At 45.9% G+C, this 18,101-nt stretch overlaps 1 protein-coding gene across 1 annotated transcript in view; it reads left to right on the top strand.

The window, feature by feature from the left end:
- Window positions 1-18,101, top strand: part of AIRE (autoimmune regulator) — a 121,674-nt gene that overhangs the window by 42,053 nt on the left and 61,520 nt on the right. The window contains exons 9-10 of the mRNA XM_073673033.1: window positions 1,346-1,436; window positions 3,094-3,167. Of these exons, the coding sequence (XP_073529134.1) occupies window positions 1,346-1,436; window positions 3,094-3,167 (165 nt within the window). The remainder of the gene's footprint in view (window positions 1-1,345; window positions 1,437-3,093; window positions 3,168-18,101) is intronic.

Genomic DNA, 18,101 nt, shown 5'->3' with positions numbered 1-18,101 from the left:
TGAAGCCCAGCCACAGCTACATAATTTGTCCTATATGATGCAATATTATAGTATTGCTGCATATAATACAATGAATCAAACGATCACAGGATCACTTCACTTATAGGGACTAAAAAAATAAAGTAAAAATAAAGAAAACATGTTTAAAAAATATTTTAAAAAAGTTTGAATCAACCCACTTTTCCAAGTAAAAAAAAATTAAAGGCTACAAAATCTTTGGTTTCACCGAGAATTAAAAAGTTCAGTCTATGAAAATACAAAATGAATTAAACTGTTTAGTAAATGCCATCAAGAGGAAGAAAAAATTAAAATGATAGAATTGTCATTTTGTACAACTACAAAAATTGTAATAAAAAGTGTTCAAGATGTCATTTGTACCCCAAAATCGTAGCATTAAAAATGAAAGCTCAGCATAAAAAAAACAAACCCTCATACAGATCCATCGATTGAAAAATAAAGTTACTCATAGAAAATAGTGGGATTAATCAAAAATGCTTTTTACATTTTTAAAAAACTATACAAGGGTGGTGTCTCTGTAATTATACCGACCTGGAGAATCATGTTGCTCAGCCACCTTTACAGCACAAATGGAAAACTCAACCCAAATAAAGTGGCAGAATTCTTTTTTTTTCACCATTTCACCCCATATGGAATTTTGTTTCTGTTTTCCAGTACATTGTGTGGTAAAGTGAATGGTGCCATTAAAAACCACAACTAATCTGATTCATAATTTGTGATTTCTTAAAGTTTCTTTTCTTCTTTTCTCTTTCTGTATTTGCTGGCATTTGTTTGTGCCAAATTCTTCAAAATGGCACATGCGGTTCATGAATTTGGCATAAAAACAAAGAAACTTGTAACTGTATTTCTGTCTTTAACCAGTTTTTGCAACTTTTCAGCACCATAAGTCTCAAATCTTATAAAAAGTCACAAAAATGCGCCAAATTGAAAACTCCTCCAGAAACTTTCTCAAGGCAGGGACTGGAGTGAGATGAACCAAAATAGTGACATTTGGTTAAAGTTGCATTTAAATGAATCTGTCTAAAACATCTGGACAAGCAAAGATGTCAAGGAAAAATATAAAAATACTTAAAGATAACTTAAATAGTGGTGCAAAATGTATAGCGACTAAGGAGCTAAAGCCAATAAAAAAAATAAAAAGCTGGAGAAACAGCAAAAGTGAATTGGGGCCTGAAGTATAAAACTAAAAAATTGTCCAGTCATGCAGGGGTTAATTAAATAACCCCCCAACCCCCCCCCCCGGAACCTATTAAAACTAAAAATAAGCCCTCTTTGTTTACAGTGGGAATGACTTATCTTTGCTTCTTTCTCTCTACGGTCTCTCCAGTGGAACTTGGAGATGCGGCTCTTGCAAGAAAGATGCATCACCGATGGATGAACATAAGGCCCCCTCTGATAAGGCTTCAGCTATGATAACTGTACGATTTTTTCAATTTTATTTTATATATGATTTTGTAAAAGTATTTAATGTTGTCCTTTTATGTTTCATATCAAAATCTCATATAATATCTACACTGCCATCTAGTTAAAGAGAACTTGTCAGCACAATTTTGTAACATAAAACAAAGAAGTGGCTGGAATGGCACTGTAAGGCCCCCTTCACGCGTCCGTTTTTCATGTCCGTATGTGCTCCGTTTTTTAAGAACCGCAAATATGGACACACGCACACCCATTGTATTCAATGGTGGTGCGCACATGTCAGGTTTTTCACACTGATCGTGTGTCTGTTTAAAAACCCACAGACATATCGATTTTTTATCAGAACCACAGATGAAATGCATGCTGCACACTGATGACACATGGATGACATCCATGTGTCATCAGTGTGACATGTACTAGCACCTGGGAAAAAGCAGTACAGATCGCGCTGTTCCCAGGCGCCGGGTGCTGAAGGCAGCTCACATCATTGTCACCTGCTGTCTCTGTGATCAGCGAGAGCAGGCAACAATGTTGGGAGTTGTATTCAGCACCCGCTGTGTACATTGTGTGTAAAATAAAGAATTAAATTAAAAAAAAATGTGTGGGCTCCCGCGTGTTTCTTAACCAGCAGAGGGAAAGTCGACCGCTGGGAGCTAGGAAAGGAGCCGTTAGCCCTAAATGTTCCCAGGCTATTAATAACAGCTCACAGCTGTTTGCTTAGTGTTTACTGGTTATTTTACAGGGGGACCCCAGAAAAAAAAATAACGTAGGGTCCTCCTATAAATTCTAACCAACAAAGCCTAAACAGACAGCTGTAGGCTGATATTAATAGCCAGGGAAGGGGCCATGGATATTGGCCACCCTCCCAGGCTAATAACATCAGCCCTCAACGGCCCCAGAAATGGCGCATCAATAAGATGCGCCAAATCTGGCGCTTAGCCTCCGCTCTTCCCACTTGCCCTGGTGCGGTGGCAAGTGGGGTAAAAGGGTTGGGGTTGATGTCAGCTGTTTTACGGCCTCTGACATCAAGTCCAGGGATAGTAATGGAGAGGCATCTATAAGACGCTCCCATTACTAATCACATAGTGATATTGTAAAACATACACTGCCAGAATAAAGTTGTTTAATTGAAAAAAAGACACAGACACCTTTATTTGAAATAAACACGCCCCACCCTCTTTTACCTATTTTTTAGTGTAAAATTAAAAAGAAAACATATTCATCTCTGTTGTCTGATGAAAATGAGCTATCTACTATTCACATGTGATACCTTACTAACTGGAGGGGGTCCAACTGATCGGAGGAACAGTGCACTTTTATCCCTGTTAGAATGGTCCACAGTGTACATGCTCGACCGTCGCCCCCTTAATCTATTATAAGGACTGCCGAGCCCTGCAATCGGCTTTTTTCGGCAGCCCTACAGCAAATGAGTGGAGCACCAGTCTGTAAAAGGGATAAGAGTTCCCTGTCAAAATACCACTGGTATTTTGTAATGTTTGCCCTATATGTAATTGTATTCATATATATTTTTATATTGAACTTAATGAAGGAAATTTTTTAATATGTAGCTTGTACAATAGTTCTGTTTGCATTAAACAATTCTGTAAAACAATCAGTAAGGCAAGGGAATATGTAATTTGTGTTCGGTCTTTACAGGAGTCTACAGAGAACTCAGCAGTGGAAAGCAACAAAGGCAGTCATGTTCTCCCAGAGAAAGGTGGGCCATGCAGGTAAAAACGAATAAGGGCTTTCTTATCTTCTTAAAGCCTTGCCTCAAGTCTTCAAAAGTGCACCGCTCCCAACTCCCACTTTGCCTGTGTAACGGGTCTGGAAGGTGGAACCTCTGAGCAACGATACAAAGGGGCAGTCCTTGTAAGGAAGCGGGTGGCTCCCAGGGTAGGCGGGCAGGTAGTCACGGCAAGTGACGGGGACAGTCTCTGGGTAGAAGGGCAGGAGGTCACGGCAAGTGACGGGGACAGTCTCTGGGTAGAAGGGCAGGAGGTCACGGCAAGTGACAGGGAAAGTCTCTGGGTAGAAGGGCAGGAGGTCACGGCAAGTGACGGGAACAGTCTCTTGACAGGCGGGTGGTCACGGCAAGTGACGGCTAAGCCTCCAGATAGGCTAGCAGGCGGGCAGCAGGTGGACGCTCCCAGGTGAGCGGGCAAGAGTCTCTGGACAGGCAGGTGGTCACAGCAAGTGATGGCTAAGCCTCCAGGTAGGCTAGCAGGCAGGTAGCAGGCGGACGCTCCCAGGTGAGCGGGTAAGAGTCTCTGGACAGGCAGGTGGTCACAGCACGTGACGGCAGAGCCTCCAGGTAGGCTAGCTGGCAGGTAGCAGATGAGCGCTCCCAGGTGAGCGGGTAAGAGTCTCTGGACAGGCAGGTGGTCACAGCACGTGACGACAGAGCCTCCAGGTAGGCTAGCTGGCAGGTAGCAGATGAGCGCTCCCAGGTGAGCGGGCAATCAGATCCATAGACAGACTGGCAGGGCTGGTAGGCAGACTGTCGGACCGCAGGAATGCAAGTAGATAGACAAGTATCAGGCAGGTATCAAGCAGGAATCTGGCAGGTAACTGGCAGGTATCTGGTAACGGGACCTGAGGGCTGAAGCAGAGTGATAGGCTATGCAACAACATTGCTCGGGCACCTCCATTTTGGAGGAGGTGCCTTATATATGGTGAGGTCCTCCGGCCATTGGCCGGGGACTCCTTAGGACGGCGCGCGCGGCCCCTTTAAGAGAGGGGGAGCGCGCGCGCACGCGCCCTAAGCACAGTGGCCGGGAAGCAGTGCGCGCTGCCAGCAGAGCGGGAGGAGGACGCCGGGCACGGAGCGGAGAGGTGAGGGGAACAGCGTCCCTGCCTAGCAGGAGGCAGGGACGCCGACGCTACAGTACCCCCCCCTTTAGTCCTCCCCTTTTTTAGGCCAGACAGAAATTTATCAAGGATGAGAGGGGCATGGATGTTCTCCCGGGGCTCCCACGTTCTCTCCTCAGGACCAAACCCCTTCCAATGCACTAGAAAAAAGGTCTTTCCTCTTACCCTTTTGGTGGCCAGAATGTTCTCTACCTCAAACTCGTTTTCAGCGGCAACCAGAGCAGGAGGCGTACCTGTAGACTTGGAAAAAGAGTTAAGTACCACGGGTTTGAGGAGAGATACATGGAAGGAGTTAGGGATCCGCAAGTTGGCCGGGAGTTTCAATTTATAGGCCACTGGGTTGATTTGTTTGATAACTTCCAGTGGGCCGATGAACCGAGGCCCTAACTTGTAGGAAGGAATCTTGAGCCGGACATACTTGGACGAGAGCCAGACTTTATCTCCAGGACGGAATTGTGGAGGATCCAGGCGTTTTTTGTCAGCGTGTCTTTTCATCCGCTCGGACGACTGAAGGAGTGCGGATCGGGTACTCTCCCAAATGGAGGAGAATTCGCTAACGAGAGATTCCGCAGCCGGATTGTCCACCGAGGTGGAGACGGGAAATGGGATCCGAGGATGCTGACCGAAGACTACAAAAAACGGGGATTTGGAGGAAGATTCGCTCTCGTGATTATTGTAAGAGAACTCGGCCCATGGTAGGTGATCCACCCAGTCCGAATGGTGGGCATTAACGAAGTGCCGGAGGTAACTGGTCAGGATCTGATTGATCCGCTCCACTTGACCATTGGACTGTGGGTGGTAAGCGGAGGAGAAGTCCAGGGTGACGTCCAGCAGCTTACATGTGGCTCTCCAGAAGCGTGAGGTGAACTGAACCCCACGATCCGACACGATGTGGAGGGGCAGGCCATGGAGATGGAAGATGTGGCGGATAAAGTCTTTAGCCAGCTCGGGTGCACACGGGAGGCCCGGCAGGGGAATGAAGTGAGCCATCTTGGAAAAGCGGTCAGCGACCACCCAAATGACCGTACAACCGGCAGAGACAGGGAGATCCGTTATAAAGTCCATAGCTATATGCTGCCACGGGGCAGCAGGTACAGGAAGAGGAAGGAGGCGACCGGCAGGCAGATGTCTCGGAACCTTGTTGCGGGCGCAGGACACACAGGCTGAAACAAAGTCTATTACGTCCTTGTGCAGGGTAGGCCACCAGTAATGCCGGGTAATAAGCTGGAGGGTCTTTTTCTGACCGGCGTGGCCAGCTAGCTTAGACGAGTGACCCCAGTGTAGGATCTTCTTCCGATCAGGTACTGTTACGAACGTCTTACCGGGAGGGAGACGATTTAGATTCACGGGGGCCACCTGCATTACTCTGGCGGGATCAATGATGTGCTTAGGCTCCTCCTCTAGATCAGACACCAGGAAGGATCGGGACAAGGCGTCAGCTTTGATGTTTTTGTCTGCCGGGCGAAAATGAAGAACGAAATCAAAGCGGGCAAAAAACAAGGACCACCGGGCTTGGCGCGGGTTAAGTCTCTGGGCGCTCTGGAGGTAAGCCAAGTTCTTGTGGTCCGTGTAAATAATTACCGGGTGAAGAGCCCCCTCGAGCAGGTAATGCCACTCCTCCAGTGCCAGCTTAATGGCCAATAACTCTCGGTCTCCTATAGAATAATTGCGCTCAGAAGGGGAGAAGAGTTTGGAGAAGAAGCCGCAAGTTACCATTCTTCCGGAATACGACTTTTGGGTAAGTACCGCTCCGGCTCCAGAGGAGGAGGCGTCCACTTCCAGGAAGAATTGTTTGTTGCCGTCCGGACGATGCAGCACCGGGGCGGAAGAGAAAGCCTGTTTTAAGGAAAGAAAGGCTTCCTCTGCTTCGGGCGGCCATTCTCTGGGATTAGTGCCCTTACGGGTGAGCGCAGACATTGGAGCAGTCCGGGAAGAGAAGTGCGGTATGAAGACGCGGTAGTAGTTGGCGAAGCCCAGGAACCGCTGAATAGCCTTCAACCCCTCTGGTCGGGGCCACTTCTGGATGGCAGACAGTTTCTCAGGATCCATTCGTAGGCCGGTCTGAGAGATTATGTAGCCCAAGAACGGAAGAAAGGTCTGCTCAAAGAGGCACTTCTCATATTTAGCGTAGAGGTGGTTCTGCCTGAGCCTGAGCAGGACCTGACGAAGATCCCTCCGGTGAGTGAGAAGATCCGGAGAGAAGACCAAGATGTCGTCCAGGTACATCACTACGCAGGAGTCGAGAAGGTCCCGGAAGATGTCATTGACCAACTCTTGAAAGACGGCGGGAGCGTTACAGAGACCGAAGGGCATTACCAGATATTCATAGTGGCCGTCCCGGGTGTTGAATGCCGTCTTCCATTCGTCCCCCTGACGGATACGGACCAGGTTATACGCCCCACGGAGGTCCAGCTTGGTGAAGATTCTAGCCCCCCTCAGACGGTCAAATAATTCCGGAATGAGCGGAAGGGGGTATTTATTCTTCACCGTGATCTGGTTAAGGCCTCTATAGTCTATACAGGGACGGAGTGAGCCGTCCTTCTTTTTGACGAAGAAGAAGCCTGCTCCCGCCGGGGAGGTCGATTTCCGGATAAATCCCCAGGCCAGATTCTCCTCAATATATTCAGACATGGACCGGGTCTCAGCAGCGGACAAAGGGTAAATACGCCCACGGGGAGGAGTAGCACCGGGCATCAGGTCGATTGGACAGTCGTATGGTCTATGAGGGGGTAATGTCTCTGCCTCCTTTTTATTAAAGACGTCCGCAAAAGACCAATAGGGAACCGGAAGACCAGGTAGATTGGCTGGGGTAGGAGAAGGACGGACAGGATGGACGGGAACTAAACAAGTCTTATGGCAGTCCTGTCCCCAGCGAAGGACTTCTCCGGTCTGCCAATCAAGCACGGGTGCATGTTTCTGAAGCCAAGGTAGGCCTAGCAAGAGGGCGTGAGAGAGTCCAGGCAGAACATGAAAGAAGATGCTCTCAGAGTGCAGCATTCCCACCTGCAGGGTTATGGATTCGGTGATGAGTTGGATGGGATGTGGTAAGAGGCCCCCATCCACGGCAGCGACAGATAAGGGTACAGCCAGAGGTTTGGTGGGAATGAGGTATTTCTCTACCAGGGACTGAGAAATGAGATTTCCGGCAGCTCCAGAGTCAAGTTGGGCTAGTTCAAAATAACGGTTCTCCCCTCAGATGATAGAGACCGACAGCAACAGAGATGGAGAGGGTTTACTCTTGTCTAGGACGACCTCTCTGAGCGATCCTAGATACAGGCGTTTCCCGACCTCTCCGGGCAGGAACGGATCCGGTGCTCCTTACTGCCACAGTAGAAGCAGCTCCCCTCGGCTCGGCGTAACTCTTGATGGGTCTTGACCATCTTGGTCTGGTCGACCTGCATAGGCTCGGGTGAGTGCGCCTGGGGAGTAGCGGGAGAAGTGACGGATTTCTGAAAGGTAGGGGCTAGACGTGGAAACCTCCTCTCACGGGTGACCTCTTTGGCGCGTTCCTGGAACCGGATGTCAATCCGGGTGGCAAGAGTTATTAAGTCGTCGAGAGTGGTAGGAATGTCCCGACCGGCGAGTTCATCTTTAATACGGCCGGACAGACCCTCCCAAAAGACAGACACCAGGGCGTCGTTATCCCAGGCCAGCTCCGAAGCAAGAGTACGGAACCGTATGGCATATTGGCCCACGGTGAGATTTCCTTGATGGAGGCGTAGCAGAGATGATGCGGATGAGGTCTTCCGTCCGGGTTCGTCGAAAACTTTCCGGAAAGCCGTGAGAAAGGCTGGCAGGTTGGACACCAGGGGGTCTCCTCTCTCCCATAGAGGATTTAGCCAAGCCAGTGCCTCCCCCGTGAGATGGGACATGATGAAGGCTACTTTGGCCCGGTCGGAGATAAACTGGTGGGACAGGAGTTCAAAGTGCAGGATGCACTGGTTTATGAAGCCCCGAGCTTGAGCGGGGTCGCCTCCGAAGCGAGGAGGTGCAGAAAGCCGGGGTCTGGGGCAGGATGCCATGGTATTGGTGGGCAGCGGCGCTGCCGGGCTGCGAGTCATGACACTAGCGGTGGTTGCTGGTGGAGCAGTCAGAGTGTCCTGGCGAGAGTTGACATTCCGCAGATGACTCAGGATGGACTCCTGTTGGGACCTCTGACGGGACAGTTCATGACATAGGTCCGAGAGCGAGGGAGCTTGGGTGCCACCAGGTTCCATGGCCCGAGCAAACTGTAACGGGTCTGGGAGGTGGAACCTCTGAGCAACGATACAAAGGGGCAGTCCTTGTAAGGAAGCGGGTGGCTCCCAGGGTAGGCGGGCAGGTAGTCACGGCAAGTGACGGGGACAGTCTCTGGGTAGAAGGGCAGGAGGTCACGGCAAGTGACAGGGACAGTCTCTGGGTAGAAGGGCAGGAGGTCACGGCAAGTGATGGGAACAGTCTCTTGACAGGCGGGTGGTCACGGCAAGTGACGGCTAAGCCTCCAGATAGGCTAGCAGGCGGGTAGCAGGTGGACGCTCCCAGGTGAGCGGGCAAGAGTCTCTGGACAGGCAGGTGGTCAGAGCAAGTGATGGCTAAGCCTCCAGGTAGGCTAGCAGGCAGGTAGCAGGCGGACGCTGCCAGGTGAGTGGGTAAGAGTCTCTGGACAGGCAGGTGGTCACAGCACGTGACGACAGAGCCTCCAGGTAGGCTAGCAGGCAGGTAGCAGGCGGACGCTCCCAGGTGAGTGGGTAAGAGTCTCTGGACAGGCAGGTGGTCACAGGACGTGACGGCAGAGCCTCCAGGTAGGCTAGCAGGCAGGTAGCAGATGAGCGCTCCCAGGTGAGCGGGTAAGAGTCTCTGGACAGGCAGGTGGTCACAGCACGTGACGGCAGAGCCTCCTGGTAGGCTAGCAGGCAGGTAGCAGATGAGCGCTCCCAGGTGAGCGGGCAATCAGATCCATAGACAGACTGGCAGGGCTGGTAGGCAGACTGTCGGACTGCAGGAATGCAAGTAGATAGACAAGTATCAGGCAGGTATCAAGCAGGAATCTGGCAGGTAACTGGCAGGTATCTGGTAACGGGACCTGAGGGCTGAAGCAGAGTGATAGGCTATGAAACAACATTGCTCGGGCACCTCCATTTTGGAGGAGGTGCCTTATATATGGTGAGGTCCTCCGGCCATTGGCCGGGGACTCCTTAGGACGGCGCGTGCGGCCCCTTTAAGAGAGGGGCCGGGAAGCAGCGCGCGCTGCCAGCAGAGCGGGAGGAGGACGCCGGGCACCGAGCGGAGAGGTGAGGGGAACAGCGTCCCTGCCTAGCAGGAGGCAGGGACGCCGACGCTACAGCCTGCTTGTTCAATTTTAATAGTTTTATGATCTTTGATGTACTTTTTCATCATAGATCGATAAGAAATGTATGAAGCTAACTCAGAAGCTGAGCCTGCTTCATACCAGGCTGATGTCGGCTGTGTTGCATACTTTCCTACTAAAAGGCTCCTGTAACTGCCATCTTGGTACTCCTATGTACAGGCTGAGCTCTATAGGAGAACCGAGACGACTATATACTGCTATACCATGCATGATGCTGTATAAGTGATCAAACTATCGCAGGTTCAAGCATGCTAAGGGGATTAAAAAAAAAGCAAAAATAAAAGTTCTAAAAAATAAATACAAAATTAAAAAATTGGACTTAACCCCTTTTCCCTATTAAAAAAAATAAACATATTTGGTATCATTGTGTCCAAAAAATTCCAATCAAAATATAAAATGAATGGCACTATGTGTTACAGGCTGAAAATAAAAAATTGCCACTTTTTGATCACCACACTTTTCAACATAATAAAAATGATAAAAAACATAACATCGTATGTACCCCAAAATGGTATCAATGTCAGCTCAGCACACAAAAAAACAAGCCTTCACCCAGCTCAATGGATGGAAAAATAAAAAAGATACAAGTCTCAGAAAATGGCAACACAAATACATTTTTATTTTTACAAATTTCAGAATTTCTTTTTCCACCATAACAAAAACGAAATGGGTAAGTTTGGAATCACCATAATTGTAGTGACCTGTATTACCACGTCATTCTTACCACACAATGAACGCTGTAAAAACAAACCCCCAAAAAATGAATGGTGGAATTGCTTTTTTTTCACAGTTCCGCTACATTTTGAATTTTTTTCCTGCTTTTCAATACATTATATGTTAAAATGAATGGTTTCTTTCAAAACTACAACTAGTCCCACAATCTTGATGGTATTGGGTGGTATATGGGGTACAAAGATAGTGGGGCCATTCCTCATCAATGGAAACCTCAATGCCACTGTATATCTGAAATTGCTACATGATGATGTGTTGCCCTCTTTATGCACTGAAGATGGCACGTTCCCTGAGTTTTCCCAACAAGATGGTGCAGCACCACGTTATGGGTGTCAGGTCCGAGCATTCCTACATGAACAGTTTCCTGGAAACTGGATTGGTCATCGTGGGCCAGTTGAATGGCCACCAAGGTCTCCCGATCTGACCCCCTTAGACTTTTATCTTTGGGGTCATCTGAAGGCAATTGTCTATGCTGTGAAGATACGAGATGTGCAGCATCTAAAACAACGGATACTGGAAGCCTGTGCTAGCATTTCTTCTGCGGTGTTGCTATCAGTGTGTCAAGAGTGGGAGAAGAGGGTTGCATGGACAGCCCAACACAATGGGCTGCACTTTGAACACATTTTATAAGTGGTCATAAATGTGTAAAAAACTCATGAAAGAATAAAGTTACGTTAAAACCAAGCACACCATTGTTTTTCTTATGAAATTATCAATAAGTTTGATGTTTCACATGACCCTCTTTCCATTGAAAAAAATAAAGTTGGATCCAAAATGGCCGACTTTAAAATGGCCGCCATGGTCACCACCCATCTGGAAAAGTTTTCCCCCTCCCATATACTAATGTGCCACAAACAGGAAGTTGATATCACCAACCATTCCCATTTAATTTAGGTGTATCCATATAAATGGCCCACCCTGTACAATGCCTCAAATATGCATGTGAATAAATATAACCAGGAATGGATCCATAGAGTTATTCTAGGTAATTCAGCAATATTGATGTCCCAAACATGAGCCCAATGGAGAACAAAGTCAATTAAATATCCACAGTATATATCATATAATCAGACATAAAAATACAAATACAGACGAGACAGTCCCCAAATTATTATACAATGGTAGGTAGCAATTATGTTTAGGTAGCCATACCCATACAATAAATGTACTCCAGTCAGAGATTGGAATTAATTTTTTTACTTTTAAATTACTTTTGTGGCTTAAATTATGATGAATTTTCTAACTGCGCTCGTCCACGTCCCCTCACAGTAAAGCTTTTTCAAAAAGCTGATGGTGCTGGATAAGAATGGAATAAGAATCCCAAAAGTCATCAAATCTCTGTGCAAATACAAGTAGTTGAAAAATTTTACAAAGTAGAGAAATCCCGGCACTCACGTGTATTCGATCAATTCATTTATTCCACATGTAGGAAAACTACAACAAGACGTTTCAGCCCCTTGCAGGCTTTTTTCAATTGTGGAAAAAAGCCTGCAAGGGGCTGAAACGTCTTGTTGTAGTTTTCCTACATGTGGAATAAATGAATTGATCGAATACACGTGAGTGCTGGGATTTCTCTACTCTGTTTGCAATCTCTCCACGTGCACCACTATTGCTAACGAGGACTACGGAGTGCCGACTATTTCTTTGTATCTACGTTGAAAAATTTTACGCCATTCCAAGCATTTTTTTTACAGAATTCTAGCAATCTAGATAGAATCTTATAGTTTTTCTCCTGAGCACGGCAAGGAATAGGTAATTTGTGGGAGAGTATGAATGGTTTTTGCCAATCCTCCTCTGAAATTTGACTACCCAATTCCTTCTCCCTAGCCCCAGTAAAGGGTAGAGGTATCCGTTTGTGTCGCTTTGTATGTACAAGATAGAAGTTTAGTACCAGGACCTATTTGAGTGATTAAGGTTTCAAATGGAGTGAGTTCACCCTGTATACTAGTCAGATATACAGGCATGGCCGAAAGTGTTGGCACCCTTGAAATTGTTTCAGAAAATGAATTATTTCTCCCAGAAAATGATTGCAATTACACATGTTTTGTTATACACATGTTCATTTCCTTTGTGTGTATTGGAACAACACAAAAAAAAAGGCAAAATGGACATAATTTCACACAAAACCCCAAAAATGGGCCAGACAAAATTGGAGCGATCTGGAATATCTAAAGAAGTTTTGGCAAAATGTCTATTTTGATCACATTAATACAACCAAAACAAGACAAGTGTTTCAGATTATAATTCGTTCGATTTTGAAGAGTTTGCTCAAGGATGGGGATATAATTAAAGGGAAGAAGGAAGGAAAAAACGATAGAGAGGTTAAGAACAAGGAGGAAGTATAGACGTTAGATAGTAATGTCTACCTCTCAGCGTCTAATCTAAGAGGTATAGATTATGAATAAATCGAACACTAGGAAACTGCGAAACGAGCAGATCTTAATGCAAGTTCCTAACTGGGGGTTGTCTTTACAGGCGTAAATCAAACTTTCAGACCTAGGGTTTCTATTAGGGGGAAATATATAGCAAGTAAAGGAATACTGCCTGATATTAAATGCTGTTCTAAGATATTATATGAACTGAGACATTGTACTGTATATAGTAGAAGAGTGGCACTTAAAACTCCATTTAGCTATATTTCATTATTTGTTTAACCCTTTAGTGACCAAGCCAATTATGTCCTTAAAGGGGTTTTCCCACAAACAAAAGTTCATTTTAATCAATAGATCTTGGAATAATAATAACTTCCACAATTGGATGTGTTTAAATAAAATGTTCCTGTTCTGAGATAACCTTATAAATGTACCCCTGTGTAATGGCTGTATCTGACCCTGTACGGAACATGGTCTGATCATACCACATCTCTGGGCAGGGGAGGAAGCAAAAGAGTATACAGACAGGACAACAGGGGATCACAGCTGATTCTTTCTGTGAGGTAAAACATTTTCCTGCCTGTTTTTAAACAATGTTTTACTTCAAAGAAAGAATCAGCTGTGATCCCGCACTGTCCTGTCTGTATACTCTTCTGCTTCCTCCCCTGCCCAGGAGCTGTGGTATGTTCAGACCACGTTTTAGCATGGTCAGACACAGCCATTACACAGTACACAGCAGGGGCACATTTATAAGATTATCTCAGCGCAGGAACATTTTATTTAAATACATCCAATTGTAGGAGTTATTATTATTCCAAGATCTATTGATTAAAAATAACTTTTATTCATGGGAAAACCCCTTTGACCCCTTAACAACATCTGACGTACTATTACACGTCTGTGCCCTGGGACTTAAGAGCCAGACCCGTATTAGTACGTCATGGCGATCGCACGCGCACACAGGATGTGCGGGCGCGATCGCCGCCGGGTGTCAGCTGATTGTCACAGCTGACACCCGGTACTATGTGCAGGGAGCGGTCCTGCACCGCTCCCAGCACATTAACCCCTGCGATGCTGCGATCGAAGTCGATCGCGGCATTGCGGGGGCAAGGGGAGGTGATCGCCGATACTCACCTTCTCTTCCGGCTTCCAGCGCAGTCTGCAAAGGCTTCCCGGGTGTTGCCATGACGACCCGATGTCGTCATGACAACATCCGGGTCACCAGACAGCAGGAAGATTGTTTGGACATGCGCAGTGCATCTCCAAACAATCTTCACACTGTGCACCGCTGATAGCCTGCATGGCATAGGGATGGTGCTGCATTTCTGTGCCATGCAGGCGATCAGAGAAAAAAAAGTGAAAGTCCCAGAGTGGGACAAAGTAATAAAGTGTATAAACTGTCTGAAAGTGGAAAAAAAAAAAATAAATAAATTGCAAAAATATAAAAAAAAAAAAAAATAATAATCCACCAAAAATAAAAATATAATGTACCCATCAATGAATATTATTATAAAAAAAAAAAAAACCAATAAAAGTACACATATTTGGAATCGCCGCGTCCGGAGCAACCTGACGTATAAAACTGTCCCACTAGTTAACCTCTTCAGTGAACACGGTAAAAAAAAAAAAAACGAAGCAAAAAACAATGCTTTATCACCATACCGCCAAACAAAAAGTGGAATAACACGCGATCAAAAAGACGCATATAAATAAAAATGGTACCGCTGAAAACGTCATCTCGTCCCGCAAAAAACAAGCTACCATACAGCTCCATCAGCCGAAAAATAAAAAAAAATATAGCTCTCAGAATAAAGCGATGCTAAAAAATATTTTTTTCTATAAAATAGCTTTTATTGTGTATAAGCGCCAAAACATAGAAAAATGATACAAATGTGGTACCGCTGTAAACGTACTGACCCGAAGAATAAAGCTACCTCATCAATTTTACCACACGCGGAACAGAATAAAAAAAAAAAAAAAAAAAACAATTCTTGAATTGTTGGTTTTTGTTTATTCTGCCTCCCAAAAATCGGAATAGAAAGCGATCAAAAAATGTCATGTGCCTGAAAATGGCACCAATAACAACGTCAAGTCATCCCGCAAAAAACGAGCCGTCACATGACTGTCTGCCAAAATCTGGAAAAATTATAGCTCTCAAAATATGGCGATGCAAAAACTAGATTTTACAAAAAATGCGTCTTTTAGTGTGTGACAGCTGTCAGTCATAAAAACCCCATATGATTCTGGCATTGCTGTAATCACACCGACCTGAAGAATAAAGTCGTCTAATCACTTATACCGCACAAGGAACGGCGTCAAAAATAAACTCTTGGGTTAGGATTGGGCTAGGGTTAGGGCTGGGTTTGGGGCTAGGGTTGTGCTGGGGCTATGGTTGTGCTGGGGCTAGGGTTGTGCTAGGGCTAGGGTTGTGCTATGGTTAGGGTTGTGCTAGGGTTAGGGCTGGGGTTGGGATTTTTTTCAAAAGTACGAAAAAAAGATGACGATATGGCGACTAGTGTTGAGCGCAAGTGCTCGCTACTTGAGTTTGCATTGGGTGCTCTGGTATGTATTGAGTATCGTGGGTATTTGAGTGACATGCTCGAGTCTCTGCCCCATATGCTTCGCGGCCAAAAAAACTTTACGGGGATTGCCTGCCATGCACGAGCGATCCCCGCATGTTTTTTTTTGGGTGTCTAATAACCGTGAAACATGCGGAGCAGGGACTCGAGCATGTCACTCGAGCACACGCTGTACATGTTGCATACCTGAGTACCCGATGCAAACTCAAGTAGCGAGCACTTGCGCTCAAGAATAATGACAACTTATTCAATATGATGACCTAATGTAAACAAATTCTGTGCCGTACCTCTGGGTTCAAAATGTTCACTATACACCTTAATAAAATCCTTGAGGGGTATAGTTTCCAAAATGGGGACACTTGTGGGGGAGCTCCACTGTTTAGGCACATCACGGGCTCTCCAAACGTGACATGGTGTCCGCTAACGAATTGAATGGAAAATCGGCTCAAATTGTTAGCGGACGCCATGTTGCGTTTGGAGAGCCCCTGTGTGCCCAAACATTGGAGCTCCCCCACAAGTGACCCCATTTTGGAAACTAGACCCCCCAAGGCACCTATCTAGATGCATAGTGAGCACTTGGAACCCCCAGGTGCTTCACAAATTGATTCGTAAAAATGAAAAAGTGAAAAAAAAAACACTTTTTCATTTTTATGAATCAATTTGTGAAGCACCTGGGGTTCCAAGTGCTCACTATGAATCTAGATAGGTGCCTTGGGGGGTCTAGTTTCCAAAATGGGGTCACTTGTGGGGGAGCTCTAAAGTTTGGGCACACAGGGGCTCTCCAAACGCAACATGGTGTCCGCTAACAATTTGAGCCGACATTTTGTTAGCGGATATCATGTTGCATTTGGAGAGTCCCTGTGTGCCCAAACATTGGAGCTCCCCCACAAGTGACCCCATTTTGGAAACTAGACCCCCCAAGGCACCTATCTAGATTCATAGTGAGCACTTGGAACCCCAGGTGCTTCACAAATTGATTCATAAAAATAAAAAAGTGTTTTTTTTTTCACTTTTTCATTTTTACGAATCAATTTGTGAAGCACCTGGGGGTTCCAAGTGCTCACTATGCATCTAGAAAGGTGCCTTGGGGGGTCTAGTTTCCAAAATGGGGTCACTTGTGGGGGAGCTCCAAAGTTTGGGCACAGAGGGGCTCTCCAAACGCAACGTGGTGTCCGCTAACAATTTGAGCCGATTTTCCATTCAATTTGTTAACGGATACCATGTTGCATTTGGAGAGTCCCTGTGTGCCCAAACATTGGAGCTCCCCCACAAGTGACCCCATTTTGGAAACTAGACCCCCCAAGGCACCTATCTAGATGCATAGTGAGCACTTGGAACCCCAGGTGCTTCACAAATTGATTCATAAAAATGAAAAAGTGTTTTTTTTTTCACTTTTTAATTTTTACGAATCAATTTGTGAAGCACCTGAGGGTTCCAAGTGCTCACTATGCATCTAGATAGGTGCCTTGGGGGGTCTAGTTTCCAAAATGGGGTCACTTGTGGGGGAGCTCTAAAGTTTGGGCACACAGGGGCTCTCCAAACGCAACATGGTGTCCGCTAACAATTTGAGCCGACATTTTGTTAGCGGATATCATGTTGCATTTGGAGAGTCCCTGTGTGCCCAAACATTGCAGCTCCCCCACAAGTGACCCCATTTTGGAAACTAGACCCCCCAAGGCACCTATCTAGATTCATAGTGAGCACTTGGAACCCCAGGTGCTTCACAAATTGATTCATAAAAATGAAAAAGTGTTTTTTTTTTCACTTTTTCATTTTTACGAATCAATTTGTGAAGCACCTGGGGGTTCCAAGTGCTCACTATGCATCTAGAAAGGTGCCTTGGGGGGTCTAGTTTCCAAAATGGGGTCACTTGTGGGGGAGCTCCAAAGTTTGGGCACAGAGGGGCTCTCCAAACGCAACGTGGTGTCCGCTAACAATTTGAGCCGATTTTCCATTCAATTTGTTAGCGGATACCATGTAGCATTTGGAGAGTCCCTGTGTGCCCAAACATTGGAGCTCCCCCACAAGTGACCCCATTTTGGAAACTAGACCCCCCAAGGCACCTATCTAGATGCATAGTGAGCACTTAGAATCCCCAGGTGCTTCACAAATTGATTCATAAAAATGAAAAAGTATTTTTTTTTTCACTTTTTCATTTTTACGAATCAATTTGTGAAGCACCTGGGGGTTCCAAGTGCTCACTATGCATCTAGAAAGGTGCCTTGGGGGGTCTAGTTTCCAAAATGGAGTCACTTGTGGGGGAGCTCCAAAGTTTGGGCACACAGGGGCTCTCCAAACACAACATGGCGTCCGCTAATTATTCAAGCAAATTTTACAATCAAAAAGTCAAATGGCGCTCCTTCCCTTCCGAGCCCTGCCGTGCGCCCAAACAGTGTTTTTTCCCCAAATATTGGGTATCTGCGTGCCCAGGGGAAATTGCACAACAAATTTTGGGGTCCATTTTTTCTTGTTACCCCTGTGAAAATTAAAAAAAATTGGGTCTAAAGTAACATTTTTGTGAAAAAAGTTAAATGTTCATTTTTTTCTTCCACATTCAAAAAATTCCTGTGAAGCACCTGAAGGGTTAATAAAGTTCTTGAATGTGGTTTTGAGCACCTTGAGGAGTGCAGTTTTTAGAATGGTGTCACTTTTGGGTATTTTCTGTCATAAAGACCTCTCAAAGTGACTTCAAATGTGATGTGGTCCCTAAAAAAATGGTTTTGTCAATTTTGTTGGAAAAATGAGAAATCGCTGGTCAACTTT

This window comes from Phyllobates terribilis, unplaced genomic scaffold (genome assembly GCF_046119375.1).
Source record: "Phyllobates terribilis strain yellow unplaced genomic scaffold, ASM4611937v1 Scaffold_3__8_contigs__length_932513732, whole genome shotgun sequence".
Classification (NCBI taxonomy): Eukaryota; Metazoa; Chordata; class Amphibia; order Anura; family Dendrobatidae; genus Phyllobates; species Phyllobates terribilis.
The sequence above is the reverse complement of the archived record's forward strand: the minus strand, read 5'-3'. Positions and strand labels throughout refer to the sequence as shown.